Source organism: Emys orbicularis, chromosome 11, assembly GCF_028017835.1.
Source record: "Emys orbicularis isolate rEmyOrb1 chromosome 11, rEmyOrb1.hap1, whole genome shotgun sequence".
NCBI lineage: Eukaryota > Metazoa > Chordata > Testudines > Emydidae > Emys > Emys orbicularis.
This window is the reverse complement of record NC_088693.1, coordinates 51,786,862-51,805,191: the sequence shown is the minus strand read 5'-3', so window position 1 is coordinate 51,805,191 and position 18,330 is coordinate 51,786,862. Positions and strand designations below refer to the sequence as shown.

Genomic DNA, 18,330 nt, shown 5'->3' with positions numbered 1-18,330 from the left:
TGTTAAAGTTAATAGACTTATCCAAAATAAGTTTGGTTCCCCGCAAAGACTCATCATCAGCGAACTATCTGAGCAAATAAATTAACCTTACATTGTATTTTGAAGGTCATGTTCCTGGATCCAACAGGAGGGACCTGAGTTCTAGAGAATAGGGTATTCCATTGAGAACATTTTGCCGCCAGTTCCAGATGTTTGAATATTGGGGCTGTTCAAACACAGCACTCTGGCTTGCAGCTGTTCTGATGCTGCAGAGGGAGAGAAGCAGCCTTCTAGGTAGCCAGGACTCTAACGATCCACCTGCAAGATGGGAGAGTTTCAGAACTCAGGCTGCAGCCTGAACCCAGAAGTCTACACTGCAATTCAACAGCCCTGCAGCCCGAGGCCCACAAGCCCGAGACACCCATGGGTTTTTAAGTGCAGTGTAGCCCGAGAGCACTCTGAATTGCATTCAGAAGCAGAGATGGAGGTGGTGCAAGACTTTTGGATAGCATGTTTAGTGTTTCCTAAGTAAGCATGCAACTAGTTTTCTGCACTAGTGGGAGATTCAGAAGTTTCTTCAGGTGTAACCTCCTATAGAGTGCATTGCAGTAATTCATTTGGGAGGTAAGTAATCCTACAAAAACTAGGCTGGTTGTCAGTTTAGCACTTTTCACCTTTTGCCTATGCTAAAATTATTCACTCATTTCTCTTCAGATTTTTTCTGAAGTTTTATTTTAAAGTTGGATTATTTAAAAGTGATCTGCAAAGGAAAAGAAAAAGTGGGCTTGTGCCTTTAAAAAAAAAAAACACACCACTTTAAAATTAGGCTTTTGTCTATACGGAAAAACTTGGATATCTACAAAGCTTGTCTTATTGACATCAGAAGTTCTAAGAAAGTGAAGTCTAAATTGTAAGGAGGAGTGATTGTCATTAAGATGTGTTTAAAACCATAAACAGTTTTTAAAATATTTTTAAAAAACACTTGGAGAAGTTCTAAGAATTCAATACTCCATTGCCAACGACTTCACAAAAATGCTGAAAATTTGAGTTTGAATTGCCAATTAGTTCTCCATGGAAAAACTAGAAAAAGACAACATTTCTGATTTCCAAGATTAAAAATATATATATATATATATATATATATATACACACACACACACACACATATATACACACACACACTATACAGAAGCAAATGAGATACAAACATGTTTCTTTTTCCTTCACAAGTCATTTAAAAAAAAATATTGTTTTCCATAAAGGGACTGTATTTTAATCATTTAAAAGCAGGAGACTGAGGGCTTGTCTAAATGGACACTTACATCACAACAAGCTGAGGTGTGAATCTACCCCACCACGTATTAAGTGTCCGTGCGGAGCCTGCTACTGCACACTGAGAGTTCCCTAGTGAGCTTTATAATCTACTCCTGTTTCAAAGCGGGGTAGATCTACCCCGCTTTGAAAGTTCCTCAGTGTGATCGGAAGGGTCCACACAGACACTTAGTGCACAGCAAGCTAGTGTGAGGCAGATTTACATCCCTGATTGTACACTTAGTCTGTGGCATTTAGGCAAGTCCCGAGTGTCTAGATTCCTGGCTTCTATTTCTATATATTCCACCATGAAGCTGGGCAAGTCATTTAACCTCTGTATGTCATCTTAACCAACTAATAATACTTTACCCGGGTCACAAATTTGTTATAGCACAAACATTAGGCAAGCATCATAAACTATTTTGGAATACTATGTTGAAAGTCTATGTATAAAACAAAGTGTTATAGTATTTATGCAAATAGAAGTAGTTCAGTGACATGGTTTGGTAAGAAATATACTGTAGGTGGAGCTGTATGTGTTGGTTTTAAACGTTTTATTACAGTTTCTGTATTTAATACTTTTCTTGGTAGGGTGTTGGTCTGTCGGTCCACGGGCACTTTCGAGTGGCTACTGAGAAGACACTTTTTGCAATGCCAGAGACAGCAATAGGTAAAGATTGAATACAATGTCTTCTTTTAATGTGTTCCAAATGATATTAAGTTTGTTCATGTAACTGAGAGAAGGTGTATTTGATTGCAAGTAGAGAAGCCCATGAAAGAAAATTTTCATGTTACCTCCTGTCCCTTTTTAAAGTATTTTCTATTAAATAAATTAGACTGTGGTCTCTGTGGTCAGAAAGACTAATTGTAATGATACTCAAACCAACACCTACTTTCCATATTGATCAAAATAAAAGATTATTGGGTTAAAATGTTTTTGGTAATTGAAGTGAGGGACTGATAGCATTGGTTAGGGACTACAGAAGACTCCCAATCTAACTGTGCCAGTGCCTTTCCATTCTCAGTTGCTGTTTTAAACAAGAATTAACTGGGTAAAATGGTCTGAGGTTTTTATGATGTTCTGTAAACCGAAGCTAGAAACACAGGTCTAATGATAACTTAACCCACTGCACTGCCTAAATCTGTCATTGGGATAGATTCAGACCTAGTGCAAGCAGTTAATTCCATTAATATCAGTTGAATTGCACTCGCTTATATTAGGTCTGAATTTGTCCCAGTTCATTTTGCTAAGTATTTATTGAGTGAAGATAAATATTTCTTTTTTTTTAAATAAACAAAAAAATGATTCCATTAGCCTGTGTGCCTTATTGGCAACTAAAAATCATAATATGGAAAACATGCTACCAGTTTTGTAATGGTCAAAACAAAAAAAGTCAGTGGAAGGAATTTGGGAGTGTTTACATGCATACTCTGACACCAAGGGAGAGTCTGAACAATATAAACTTTAACGAAGACAGTTATTGTAAAGCTAATAGCTTATTAAAACTGAAGGAAATAATTAATCAGGGTCCAATCCTGCAAGATGCTGAATGCCTTCAATTCCCATTGATTCCAAAAGGTAGTTAAGGATACTTAACTTGCAAGGTAAGAGACAGACAAGAGAAATTAGAGTTCACATTTTCCACTGGCAGTAATTGCATTATAGGCCATTTTTGCTTTTTGTCAGGACAATTGCAGAATTCATAATGAAATGGTTACACTTTATAAATGGAACTGTAATATGAAGACTTTATAAAGGGTTAACTGATAATTTAAAAAAAAACTAATTCATTAACTAATTGCTCTATCTGGTGGACTAACAGGTTGCTTATAAACAGTGGCTTATTAAACTTCTACTGATGTGGTTATGTGTATACTTGCTATTCATGTCTATAACATTTATAATTTATTACCCCATTGTAAACCATTCATAAAAAGCATGGCCAAAATAATAACTGTTAGAGGACAAGTTATGTTTAATCTTTTAAAAATAAAATGACAAAAAATAGCTTGGTAATTTGAATTGTCTTTAATATTTACCCAGATATAAGTTGCCTATTCTTTTGAAAAGTTGGTGTTTTGAAATTAAGTGCCTTGTTTCCAATAAGGGATACAGAGATCTCATTTCTTTGTGAACTTTAATTGGGTAGAGGCTTTCTTTAAATGAAAAATGTGCCATTTCACTGCTATCCCTTTCTTGCATTTAATTCCCCACCATCCCACTTCTTTGTGCAGCCTTTTATAAGGTTTCATAAATAGGATCTTTTATGAAAGAAAAATATACATTGTAAGGGTAGCTATTTATTAATGAGGCATCCCATTGTGCCCTTACCAGAGAAAAGATCTGAACTGGTTTGCAGAATTATTGCAATAATCTTGACTGGGGTACTATAGTGGGTGCTTAGTACTGTCCTGTATGGTTAGGGTACAGAAAAGTTCGCCATACCCACATTTACAGATACTTTCTAGAACAGTGCTCTCCTGAATTGAGGTTTGGTCACTCCCTGAAGTTTGTTGTTGTTTGTTTTAGTTTGAGCAAAGTTCATTTTGCCTCATTTCAATCCTTTAAACCAACCTCCCCACCCCAGGAAATTAAATGCAAGACAAAATAAAAACCTATTAGTGTAACATTAAAATTGTGAAATCAAACGATTTACAATTTTATTTGAATCTAAGTTCTGGCAGTGGTGTTTCTATCACATTGCACTTATGTAGACTGTTTCATCCTTCCTTCCATTTTCAAATGGAAACCTTAATACATTCCTCTGTATTAAGAATGTAGACTATAAAACTCCATTCCCTACTCCTAGGGGAATTCTGTGCCAAAAAAAAAAAAAAAAAAAAAAAAAAAAAAAATTCTGCACACAATATTTTAAAATTGTGCAAAATTCTGCATTTTATGTGTCAAACCACCACAATATAATCACACCAGTTTCAATTATTTTTGGTCATTTTATTTCAAAATACCTGTCAGCAAGTATGTCTAACAATATAGACAACAAAAAAGATTCAGGAAATGTTTTTCGACAAATAGATTCCTTTCTAGGCATATTAATACAGAACTCTGAGCAAGAATTCATTTAAACTACACTACAGAACCGTATTTCCTGCACCTCTCAGAAGCACTGCAAAGGCTTGGGGGAGTCAGGGATAACAGAGGAGCTGAGGGAGAGGGAAATAAATTGCTGGGAAGGAGCCTGGGTGTGAACTTGGAGGGTTGTTGGGTATGGGTGGGGAAAGTATGGAACAGGTTTTGGGTGGGTGGGGGGGTGTGAGGAGGGATTATTAGGGAGCTTTCCCCAGGTAGACCTTGCTGACCCCTGGCCTCTCCCATTCAGTCAGGCACATCTGCCCTGTCCCCATGTGTCCTTGAACCCTCTGTCCACATGTGTCCCTCCACCCCTACTCAGACACCCACTCCCCCCCATTCCCATGTGTCCCTGCACCCTTCCCCATGTCCCTGTGCCCCCACCCAGCCACTCCCCTGTCCCTATGTAGCTCTGCACACTCTCCCCCATCACCATGTGGCCCTGCACCTCTCTCCCCCCATGGCCCTGTGCCTCCACTCCCATTCAGCTCCTGCCCCAGTCTGCCCTCCCCCACTAGCCCTTATGAGCCCCTGTCTGACCTCCTGGTAGCCCCACGCTGTCTGTCTCCCCATATCCCGTGTCTCCTGACCTGGCCCGCTGCAAAGGCGGCTTTGCAGGCTCTCTCTTCCCTTGCTGGCCGGGAGCTGTTGCTGTGTTCTATTGCAACAGTGCCCTCTGGTGGGCAAAAGGCAGAATTGCAGCAACATTTCAGCAGGTGCTTTTTTCCATGCAAAAAAATTAAAAATATGCACGGCTCATTAATTATGTGCGTGCATAGTAGCGCAGAATTCCCCCAGGAGTAATTCCCAAATCTTTTTAGAATGTGGACTACACTGGAATATAGATGCTCTATGACACCCATGTAACTACTGCAACAATTGCTTACATGCATAAGTAATAGTGGGAACATATTTATAGTTTTTTTATCTGTCTTTTAATAAGATTGATCAGTTGGAAATGAGGAGAGAGCAAGAACCATGTCACAAATCAGCTTTTCATTGACTACCAGTAAGTGCTTCAAGGACCCGAGTTTAAGAACTGCTGCCATAATCTATACTGAGTTTCCAGTGTGTTGAGTTTGCACTGGCAATATTAATTTTTTAAGATTTACTGTCTTTGAAGTGCTTGACTTTGCAAAACACTAGCATTAAGGCTGCGAGATCATTTAAGCCCCTGATGAAAACTGAAGTGTAAGATTTATCACTAGGGCTCCAATTTTGCCATGAAGTCACAGAAATTGTGGCATTGCAGTCTGGCACTCGGGGTCACAGCACTATTCACGTTTGGCCTGTCTGCTCCTCCACAAATAGAAATGGTGGGGCAGATGTGCCAAACCTGAGTGGCACTGCAAACCTGTGCCCCAGGTCACAATGCCTTGAGTGGGGAGCGGGGCCCAGCCCTGCAAGACAGGAGCCATGGCTGTCAGGTGAGCTCCTTCTCCAAACCCCGGCTGCCTCAGCCTCATTTTTTAGCACTCCAAAATGCTCATATGTTGATGGGGGGGGGGGGGGGGAAAGCACCTATCTTTAGTGACCTATGTTTTATAATCCCCCCCTCCCCCCCCCCGCATCTCTGCCGTGAAGTTTCCTTAAAGGTTTGTGCCAAATTGTAGCTTTACATACTATAGGGGTCAAGAATGAAATTGCCACCCTTTGTAAAGCATTGCAAACATGGGTATGGTTAGAGCACAGAACCTGAAACTCCAGAGTTCTATTTCTGGCTCTACCACTGACTCGGTGACCTTAGACAGTTCATTTTACTCCCCAGTGCATCAGTGGTCTGAGATTTAGTGTATCTAAAGCATTCAGATGCTTGGATCAAAGGCACTGTATTTGTGCATAACATTATTCTTCATTACAGTATTTTCACTGGGTTTTGGGAATCAGAGTGGGTGTGTGTGTGTGTGTGTGTGTGGGTGGGTGGGTGGAGGAGAGCAGGGTTGGCTTTCTTCTGAAGTGCAGGCGTTGGTCCCTGGCAGATATAGGATATTTGACTAGGTTAAAAAAATTAAAATAGAATAAAAAAAAAGTCTGATCTAAGATGACAAATCCTGTGTTTAGTGCAACAGTTTTTAGAGTTAAAATTTTCTAGTCAGTATGAACTTTATATACATTGAAGGCCTCAATTTATTTGGGGACTGTCAACTAATACAGCTGCACATTATTTAACTGTTAAATATGACAAATTACATTAATACTTTTTCCAGAACAGCACTCTTAACTCATCTTGCCTTTCTATTTTGACTGGTGATATGAAGTGTCCCTGGCAAGGATAAATTGCAATTCTTTGAGTAGATCAGTTTGGATCCCACTGTAGGTGCACATGTGCGGGGATGTAAAGTTCCATAAGAGGGTAAGGGTCGCGATGGGACACTTGCCTGGCAATAAATCATGGCCTTATGTAAGGCCCCCTGGTGGTTATATAAGGTGAGGCCTTATGTAAGGCCCCCTGGTGGCTATATAAGGTGAGGCCTTATGTAAGGAACAATTGAACCAATCGGTGTGGGGCTATACATGTGGTGAGCACATGATTCTCCTTCTTGTCCAATCGGTGGATGGGTGATTGTAGCCTAATTGTGTTGTGTAATGTTTAGAAAGACTATAAAAGAAAGCTTGTAATAAACAGATTCAGAGTTCAGCTTGCAACCACATTGATAGTGTGCTTTATCCGCTCCGCATCGGTTCCCTACACACATGCACCGTGTGAGAGAGAAATTAGAATTTTTAAAATACCAGGGTCTGTTGGGGGCAGTGCATGGGCCCTGTGCTTGTTTGTGCTCTCATTTGAGGGTGACCCTCTCAGTGCTGGAACACAGCAAGTCCGTACTGAGACACTAAGCCAGTTTTAAGACCCTATTTGGTGAATAAATCTTAATTTCACACTTCCCATCTATTTCTAAAGGATGTTCCTAAAAAAGAAATTGGTCAATGACCCCCCTGTACAGTAGGGCACCAAACTTTGCACCAATTGTCACACCTCATGGCTGAATCCAAACACCCGGGGTTCACACTCTGCCTGTCAGAACAGTCCTCAAAGATGGATGCAGTCACTGCCCCATCTGTCTTGTCAAGAAACATCCCAGATGGACTTGCACACAAAGCACCTTTCTCTGCCATGACCCACAAGTCCATGGCCAGCCATCTCAAGCCACAATTGTAAGAGCAGTCTATACAGGTCACTTCAGACTCAATGGCGACTGTTATGACCACAGCAAGGCCAGAGAAACCATCATCAGTCCTGGCTCTCAAAATTCATTAAACTTCAGAATTGAACAGTGGGCAGAAGTGCAGAGGATGGCCAAAGTTGTGATTGAGGACATTGACACCACACATCCTGAACATAGCAATGTTCAGGACCTCAGCATTGACAGCCACAATACTGATAACTCCAGCTCTTGTACTGGCTGCCATGACACCAGTGTGTCAGACATTAATGCTATAACCACTTATAAACAGGAAACAAATCTGTGTAGTCAGACTGAGCTTAAACTGCTCCAGTGCTGAAGGAAAGTCCCAGAGTGAGACTTGGCTAGTGACTGGTCTAGTTACCGATGCCAGTGATGGAGCTGAGCAAGGACCTGGGCATATATTGTACAGGCTCTATATTATCTCCAGAGATTAAATGGTGCCCAGTGCTGGCACCAATACTGTACTTTGAAGAAGAGATATTCTTCCTTACTATGGCCAACATATTCCTTCTCAGTGGCATTGGACAGAAATCCCTCTCCCCTGCCATCAGAGAATGATCCCCGGAGGATATTGGGGAGCCCCCATTTAAACAGTTGTCCCATACAGTGTGGGAGTGGCACTGGGTTGGCCAGGCTCAACCAGGCCAAGACCTGTGTGGCATGCTATGACGACCATATTGGCCTTCCTGGGTGGGACAGTCCTCTCGTGTCAAGATGCAGATCTCATGCTCCCCCCTCCCCACCCAATGTGGCTTTGATGGCTGGAACTGAATGTGGGCCCACAAGAGCAGGAAACAGATGGACAACAGTGACCCTCATGTCCAGTAACTAGGGTTCCTAGGATGGCAAAGGCAGTGACAGCAGCACCCACCCCAGTGATAGGTAACTGCAAAACTTTCCAGGACCTCCTGTCCCAAGGTACAGGGCCCCTGGATATTTAGACCAGGTTCATACACCTCTACCCCGATATAACATGACCCGATATAACACGAATTTGGATATAACGCGGTAAAGCAGCGCTCCGGGGGGGCGGGGCGGGGCTGTGCGCTCCGGCGGATCAAAGCAAGTTCAATATAACGCGGTTTCACCTATAACGTGGTAAGATTTTTTGGCTCCCGAGGACAGCGTTATATCAGGGTAGAGGTGTACAAGAAAAGATTCACAAGCTCTTTGACTTCCTGGCTGGGGTTGTCACACTCAGGATTGTCCTCCCTTATTAATAAAGGGATCCTAGAAATGGCCAAAGGGGAACCCCATACACTCTTCCTCCCATCTTCAAGCATGTGGAGAAAACATGTCAGGTGCCCCAGAAAGGCTTTGGGCACTTTTATGCTCACCTCAACAAGGGTTTCTTGGTCATCACTGTGTGCAAGAAAAACTGAAGTCCATTAAAAGCAGTCCCGAGAACAAGGACCGTAAGAAGTTAGACTTGTTTGGGTACAAGCCATATTCATCAGCCTCCTTGCAGTGCCAGGTGGCAAACTACCAAGCATTGTTCAGCAAGTGTAATGATCCTCCCGCACATGAGGGTAACCCCATTTCTTTCTAAAATCTGGCAGGATTGCAAGGATGAAATGAAAGATGGAGGAGGGGAAGATGATCCAAGAACATCACTGTAGGTGGTCATACATGCCTCTGGTATGGCCAGAAGTCAATGGCTACAACTGTCACAATAAGGCAGGTCTTGTGGTGTGAGGTAGGCATCCTGTGTACAGTACAGGTTACGATTAAGGACCTGCCCTTCGATAGAATGGAGCTCTTCAACCAGAGGCTACTAGATGAAGTGCTTCATTCCCTCAAGGGGTACACTGTGGTCTCTGGGAATTTATACACTGGCTCCCTACAAAAAGGCCTAAAAATATCAACTCCAGCTTGTCTTCTGCCTTTTCAATCAACCTGTTGCCCTCTGAGGCATCAGATTTAATGGGAGTATGAAGATTCACACCAGAGCTGTTCAGAAGGAAGGAGTAGGCTTCAGGAACCAACTTGACCCATTCTCCTGGGCCTGGAGAGCTAGGACAGCTGACAAATGGGCATTAGACATATCGCCCAAGGCTTCCTAATTAGTGCCATGTGTTATCCCCCATGCCCCCTTCCCAGTCCCTCTTCACGACCCTTCTCACAAAAGCCTGTTACAAACAGAAATAGGAGCCATAGAAGTGGTACCACAGGAGTCCAGGGGAAAGGCTTTTACTCCAGGAGAAGGAAATATTAGATGGATAAAAGGGGGGTCTCTGTCACATCCTAAACCTGATGAGACTAAACAAACAAACGTTGCTTCAGATTCAGGATGCTCCATCATTCCATCTCTCGAGGATGAAGATTGGTTTGTGGCTCTCAAATTGCAGGAGGCATACTTCTATTTAGTCAGCTATTTCCTGTGAGGCCCAGCCATTCCCCCCCCCCCTCCCCCCCAGCAGGGTATTGTGTGGAAGAAGTTGTTTAATTGTGGGTATATATTGAATGGGAAGAAACATGTCCAGATATTAAAATTGGTTTTATTTTGTGTACTAGTCATTCTACTTATGCGATGCAGTAAACTTTGTAAACAAAGTAAACATAAGGGGGGGGGGGGGGATTTCTGCCCTGTAATGGCATTGACATTTACAATATTCTGACTCTGTAATTGGATCTTAAAACAAGGAGAATTTGACCCTTCCCCCCTCCTTCCTTTTACCAACTCCTGGTGAATACAGTTCCAAACCCCCTTGGATCTTAAAACGAGAAATCAATCAGGTTCTTAAAAAGAAGGCTTTTAATTAAAGAAAAAGGTAAAAATCATCTCTGTAAAATCAGTATGGAAAATAACTTTACAGGGTAATGTCAATGCCATTACAGGGCAGAGATTCCCCCCCCACTGTTATGCAGTGTTATTGTGACAGTGGACACCCTATACCCCAGAATAGCAACATTTGATCAGTATTGTATGTTTATAGTTTGTAGGGAAACTGGGAGACCATTCATACAAAAAAAAAAAAAAATTTGGTGATCTTAATTTTTTTGACCTGCAAATACTGTTCACATTTACTAGATTTTAGTCTCTTGATAACTGGGAAAATTGCAGATTTCTATGGTGTTAGTAAGTAATTGTTTTATTGGATAATACTTGCAACCCATTTTGCAATAGAGTTTTAAAAAGTTTGATTCCATATATAACTTGCAATTATAAGGTTATTTATTGAGCCATAGCTAGAAAATAAAATCTACTCTTATCTCCCCCCCCCCCCCCCCCCCATTCATCATTGTACAAAAAGTTCTTATAGTCATTAGAATTCAGTTGTGCTTGATACAAGAGGTACAGTATACAAATCCAGAAAGTGTTATTGCTAAGAGTTTGGTAGTCCCTCAAAGGCCCAAAAATCCAAAGTTATACTCATACTATATTTAATTCACACCATGGTGCTCCAATACAGCAGAAGAGGGTACATTATGGTAAATGCTCTTTTGCCTATGCATTCTGTGGGCTGGAGAGCAGCATGCATGAATTGAGTAAGAAGTCACAATTGAGGTGGGTGCGGGTACATGTGCACGCACCCCCAGTCCACAACATGCCAAGTTGTGTGTCCAAGCAGATTTTAATAGCCAAGCGACACATCTTTGAAAGGAAGGCTATTTCAGTCATCCTCTAATAGGGGGTTATCCAAAACTAGGCTAGTGGGCACCCCATTCACATTCAATGAAAATTCCATGACTTGAGCCAATCAAGGGGAAATCACTTTAGAGATTTTAAGAGCTTCTGCCTATCATCTGTAACATGGAGTTCTTATTAATATACCCTATTACACTGTGAAGTCATTATGAAAAGGATGATCTTATCAGAGACGTTATCCACCTCCCATGGCAGCTGTAGAATTATGTTCCAAAATTGGAGCAAATCCTCTCCGTTATTGCTCTCCTTGCCTAAAGAATGCAGTAGCTTGTGAACGTTAACAGTGGTTTATTGGTAGGAAACTTTGCAGTGCCATTGAGTTTGTCAGCGATGTTGGCTAATGAGCAGAAAAATAATTGTGAATATTTCCAGCTGCAATTTTGTCTCAATTGCCATTGGAAATTGATTTTGTAAACAGGCAAATAGCTTAGCAATTAAAAAAAGTAGGATTAAATATCAAAAGTATAATTTTCTTTGTGAATATAATTTTTGAAGCAAAGTAACATACATTACAGGATAGAAAAATCAAATATTTGACCAATTATATTAGTGTAAATATTTAATGGGAAATGTAAAAAAATTAAGGGTTGCTTTTGAGGACCACAGAACTTATATATTTGCCTTTGACAAGCCCAAGGATCTGTCCTTTTGGAACTCTTAAATGTTAATGTGATTCTTGGACTCATTTACTTTTTAAATAAATAAGTTTCTACCTATTGCCTTTTAACTTTCAGGCTTCATGATTGGTTTACATTTTGAAAGTTTTGTGATTTTCCCCCCCCCCTAAATGCAGGTTAGTTGTGGTCTTCTCTAAAGGTGCCCAGGACTAGCCTTTGGGGTCTCAAAGCTGATGGGTCCTAAAATTTTAGGGAGGCCTCAAAAATTCATGACTTTTCCTTAAAAAGAATGTTATTTGCTGTGTGGGAAGAGTATTAAAATATATTTTGATTATTCAATGAACTATGAAGTTGGAGAGAAAGATTAGCTTCCACTTTTGATTTGCAACAAATTACATAAGAACATAAGAATGGCTATACTGGGTCAGACCAAAGTCCATCAGCCCAGTATCCTGTCTGCTGATAGTGGCCAATGTAAGGTGCCCCAGAGGAAGTGAACCTACAGGTAATGATCAAGTGATCTCTCTCCTGCCATCCATCTCCACCCTCTGACAAACAGAGGCTAGGAACAACATTCCTTACCCATCCTGGCTAATAACCTCCATGAATTTATCTAGTTCTCTTTTAAATCCTGTTATAGTCCTAGCCTTCACAGCCTCCTCAGGCAAGGAGTTCCACAGGTTGACGGCGCGCTGTGTGAAGAACTTCCTTTTATTTGTTTTAAGCCTGCTGCCCATTAATTTCTATCTTTTTCTTTGTGCTAATTCAGCAACAACAGGCTAGGTATTTTACAGATTTTATATATATATATATATATATATATATATATATATATATATATATATATATAAAGAGAAATAGTTCTTATGAAAAGCTTGGGAGTGAGCACTGATGTCTGGCTTATCTGTTGTGAATACTTGCCAGAAGGGAGGACTAGAATTTGAAGGCATTGTGGAAGAAGTGCACTTTAGGGAGAGACTTAGATAAGAGGGTGGAGGACTGGCAGACCAGGTCAAAGAGGGCTGGTACAGGCTAGAGGGCTATGTAGAAACATGGAGGTGATAGTGGGAAGGCGGCTCAAAGTGTGCAGTGGGTTGTGTATTAAATGGGTGGTATGACGGTAAATTCTTGTAGACCTTTCCTTCACATTTTTCCTGTTTTCTTCAATTACAGGCCTTTTCCCTGATGTAGGTGGAGGCTACTTCTTGCCAAGACTTTCAGGAAAAATTGGCTATTACCTTGCTCTTACAGGATTTAGACTGAAAGGGAGAGATTTGCAAAAAGCAGGAATTGCTACACACTTTGTAGAATCAGAAAAGGTAAATCTGTCAATCGTTACCTTTGATAATAGGTCATAGGGTTAGATTTACTTGAAGCTGAATTTCTTCTTTGTGCAGATATCAGATTAAACTGATTTTTAATTATAAAATTAAATTTAGCCTCTCAACCCCATTGATGCAGTATGGGTATTACACTTTCTTGGAGTGTCCAGGACCATGAATCACCATTTTACCGTCCTGCCTTCAGTGAGATGGAGTCTTGCCTGTGGTAACCGGATGTCAGCTCCCTCACACTGCCAGCCCTTCAAGTACTCATCCCAGGGCTCCGCCAGCCCGTACTTTGCCTTGAAGGTTAACACTTCGTGTGTCCTGGTCCCCAAACTCCTCGGAAGCATTTCCCTGTAGTATCCAGCCCTAGTCATTGGATACTCTCAATTACCAGCTAAGCTGTCCCCAGAGAGAGACTGTACACACAGCTTGATAGGTACAGTCAGGATCAGGTCCTTTATAACACAGCACTGCAATCTGCGTATAGTGAAAAGCAATACAAGTTTAACAACAAAGATTACTATTTAAGAGATAGTGAGCAAGGAGAACAGGTTACAAAGAAAAGAATAGATAGTTACATTTAGACTCTAGACAAGGACTTCAGCTGTTACACACATCTTAAAGTACTTTCTCACCTAAAGCAGCGATTCTCAACCCAGGGGTCCATGGCCCCAGCTGGGCTGAAGCCCCAATTCCTGGCGCCCCCCGTGGGGCTGAAGTCCTGAGCCTGTGGTGGGCACAGTTGGGGACATGGAGGGCATTGCCTCCCCCCCAAACTGCAGCACAAGGTCAAGGCAGTCCCGGGGGCAGCACCCCCCCCGAGTCATCCCCCCACTTCCCCCTGGGCAGTGCAGGGCAGCTGCTGCTCTGGCTGGTGCCATGGAGCAGGCAACTGCAGCGTTCCCTCCTCTCCTGCTCGTGCCCCAGGTTGAAGCTGCTTCTCAGCTCCCAGCCCCCTTTGCTCAGAGAGAGGCAGCCGGTAAGAGCCCACCTGAGTAGGAGGACCCGCCTCCATGGCTGGCAGACCCCTCCAGGAACAGGGACCACAGGGGAGTCCTCCCAGCACACAGTCCCTAATACCTCTCTCCCTGCACCCTGAGCTACCCCCTGCCCGCACACAGCCCCTAGCCACCCCCCTCCCTGCACCCTGAGCTACCCCCTGCCCGCACACAGCCCCTAGCCACCTCTTTCCCTGCACCCTAAGCTGTTTTCCAACTTCTGTTTTTCCTGTTTATTGTCACATGTAACTAGGACTTCCATGGTGTTGGCTTTACAGTGCTTAACCTAAGCAAAGATCTGAAAATACATGCCTTTGTCTGGCAAAAACAGTTTTTCACCTCTGCTGGGGAGTGACACCTTAATAGAAAACTAAGGACATTTTTCAGTATGTAATCATAAAATATAATCAGCATATACATTCTATAATAATATTAATGACCACCATGATCCTACCTTTCAGTTAAGATCTCACAACTTTTTTTAATAGATAAATAATGACAGCAAAGGGTTACGGTAGTGAGTTTAATCAAGCTTTGCTGTTACTGAACAGTGAACCCTTTGCCAGTTGGCATCAAGGAGTTTTTAGGGTCACAGTGGGACATATTTTTCAAGTCCCTCCTAGGCACAAAGTGTCCATGCATCTGTGAACACCAAAACAAGTCATTTATGTGCACAACCGAACACTTGAATGCAGTGACTTGCTTCATATGTACAAATTTTATCAGCAACATTTTGATGGCCCTTTAAATCAGATCCTTAAGATATTCTGTATTTTTGGTAATATCTCCAGTACCATATCTCTGATGTAATCTTCTTTGCCTCAACAAATTATTCCCTTGTTACAAATCAGTACAGATAGTTATCCTGTACTCCTCTCTAACTCAGGCAGATCTCATGGTCCAGAAACACACAACTCAAGCAGCCTGGCTCACAGGAGGCATTGAGCATTGTCAGCTCCCAATGAAGCCAGTGGTAATTGGGTGCTTAGCACGTATTAGGCTTCTGTTCTTATATACAAAACATTAAATTGATATTTTGCTACTGAAAGTAACTGAGTTACGTTCAGCACTGGATTGTGGTAGCCAGTTGTGAAAACTTCAATTTACTAGAAACATGTATTAAAAGAATCTACTAACACTTGCGTATGTGCAACCAATCAAGAACTATTCCAAGCCCAAGTATGATTCTAGGTGACAGCAGTTAAGGCAGCCACTGACTCCAAATCCCACTTGGAGATGAGCTGTTAGATGGTCAAAAACACAGGGAAGAAATCAAGTCACAGTCAATACTGTATCTATAGCTCTCTTTCCCAGTAACATATATAGGTCTAGATCCCACAGACACTTTACATAGCTGATTATCTTCTCACACATTAACAATTCCAGTGAAGCCAATGGAAATTATTAATGTGCAAGTTAGATCCCTGAGTGTTTGCAGGGTTGGGGGCCTTAAAAATTGGCTGGGGAAGAGATCTAAATCATCAACTCATTTGGTAAAGTCATAGCATGAGATTGTGCCTATCCCTTGCATGGATGGGTAAGTGGGCAAGAGAAAATAACCAGCTTTCCCTATACGCTCTTCCTCCCCACCTCTTCACAGTGATATGCTTTGCACTCAGGGACAAGGACACCATAGGGCTAGTTCAGCTACTGACAGTATCTTTTCTGAAGCGTATCAGGAGGGTGCAAGGCCTCGACTCTGCCTTCTCATTTGCATGGTCAGAGTTAGGTAGGTGCCTAGGCTATGAAACACTACACTATATTTAAGTATAGCACCACATCAGGACTCCCAGTAACCTCTCAAGCTCTGAGAGTTATTGTTTGCCTGCTTCAGCCACAGTTCTCAGTGTGTAAAAGGTTATGCCTTAAGGTGGAGCTGCGCACCTCCCTTACCTCATATGTTGTTCTGTGAGCAACAGCAGTCCTGTGGTCTGAAGTATAGCCCTCCAGCTGCACATCATAGCAAGTGCACCTCCTTCCAGGGGGTTGTAAAAATAGCCCAAACAGAGAAGAAAATAGCTTTTAGACTCTCAAGGTAGGAGGCCCCCTTCCTCATGAAGAGGAGGGGAAGCAGACTTTCAGGCTCCACAGAAAATCTCAGTTCCCATCCTCCTATGCAGCTAAAAGCCAAAAGTTAGAACCTGGAGTTTCAACAACAAAACCAGCCCATCTTCTTTTCTCCATGGGCTCAGGATGGTGGTGCTCCCTGTTCTTTAACACATAGCCTAGGTCTCTGGTCTGAGAACTCTAGATCTGCTTGTTTCAGAGCACCACCCCCAGCTGGGCTGAGTTTTTCCCTTTTAAGGGCTCATCCCCAGGCCTGAGAAGCTGCACAGATGCAGCAGTTTGGGGCTGATTGCGACCACAGCAATTCTTTAACTCTTTCATGATGGGTGGGGGTATGGGTGGCTCTCTGCTCCACCACACAGAGGTTCTGCTTAGGAAAAGGCCCTCTGTACTGATCCCCAAAGGTGTAATTCAATCCAGACTGCTCAATTTTCAGAAGTGCTGAGCATCTGCTGCTCCCATTATCTGCTTATCACCTCTTTAAATCAGGCCAAGAGTCTTTAATCCATAACTGTTAAAATAACAATCTAGCTGGAAATACATTTTAGTCCCCTATTATTTTAATTTACCTTTTTTTTTTTTTTTTTTTTTTTTGGTAGCTGCCTGCACTAGAGGAAGATTTGATAGCTCTAAAATCTCCTTCTAAAGAAAATGTTGCCGATGTACTGAACTCATATCACATGAAGGTAATCTGCTGGCTAGCTACAATCTCGAACTTTATTAAACAGGCAACTATCAAGTTAAATAATAATCTTCTTATTTACATAACCATCATTTGCTGTATGTTTGTATAGCACCCTGCAGAATGGATTCCCAGCCTCTACACACTACTACAAGATGTTAATAATTTATATATTAACACTAAATAAGTGATTAAAACTGAAAGAATTTAAAAAATCTAATTTACTTTTCACTACCTTTTGCATTTCTTTCGATTTGGACAATGAAGTTAGACTGATCAGTTTTATTTGGTGGTTCTCATCCACTGGCACAGTAGTGCTGAACACGTAAATCTCTAAGTGCTAGGTATTACTATTCATTGCTTTTCAATTTTGATGTTCAGCACCCGGGGACAGCCACTGACAGAATGAGACTAGCACTGAGGGAGGCACTGGGTGCAGGGGGAGTGGCCATGGAATTACGTGGATTCAGTGGCTCTGACATCCCATCACGTGACACAGAAACTGCTATTGCAGCCTAAAGACCAAACTAGAAATTGTGAGGGACTCCCCATTCATTTTAATGCCATGCCATATCCCTCAGTTTGGGGTGGGTTTTGCCTTTCCACCTATGCCATTCCTATTTTACGTGCATGAAACCATTTTACTCTGACTTAATGTGAATTTCATCCTTATTTTCTTTAAAGTCATCTGCAGAGTCTAAATTTTGAGCCCAGACTTCAGTGATTAATGATGTCCCTTTTGGCAAATACTACCAAGCATAGTGTATGTTAACAGGATCAGGCTCTTGCTAGGCTCTAGTGAAATGCATTTGGAACATGAAAGCAATGCTTTAAATTAAAGCAACTAAATATTGCTAGTTTTACATTTTCAGAGAAAGATTACTTATTTTCCAAAGCGCAAATTCATAATTCTCTCTGAGAGTGTCAGTCAAGATTTCTGGGGGTGAATTTAACTTCATATCAAACAGCTAGAAAATGTCAGATTTCCTTGTAACACGTTGCATGCATGTATCAAAAGGTTTTCGATAATTTGCATTCAGTTTTATAATAGCCATACAGCCACTCTAATAAGCTCACGGTACTTCTTCCCAAAGAAAAAAAGCCCTGGTGCTAACAGAGACTTAATTTTGTTCCTTCATCCCATATATTGTTTGCTTTTAGAATGAGATTGGTATCCACTATTTCCCAGTTAGAATTGTTAGGTTCTTGTATACGCATATAGTGGAAAAATAATTGGAATACATTAATGTATCTAACACCACTGAATATCTTTGATAAAATGGAAACTATAAGCCAAGAGAGAGAATATGTTACTATAAAGTACAGTGCAAGCTGACAGTTAAAGGAATGGAAGCTTCACCTTCACCGTCATTGGAATAGAAGTGACAAGGAACCTGTTTGAGCTGCAGCTAGTGTCAGTGAA

General features: G+C 41.7%; 1 protein-coding gene across 1 annotated transcript in view; it reads left to right on the top strand.

Moving 5' to 3' along the window:
• The window catches only part of HIBCH (3-hydroxyisobutyryl-CoA hydrolase), an 84,844-nt gene that overhangs the window by 39,325 nt on the left and 27,189 nt on the right, over positions 1–18,330 (top strand). Inside the window, exons 6-8 of the mRNA XM_065413454.1 lie at positions 1,882–1,960; positions 13,006–13,151; positions 16,825–16,911. Coding sequence (XP_065269526.1) covers positions 1,882–1,960; positions 13,006–13,151; positions 16,825–16,911 — 312 coding nt within the window. The remainder of the gene's footprint in view (positions 1–1,881; positions 1,961–13,005; positions 13,152–16,824; positions 16,912–18,330) is intronic.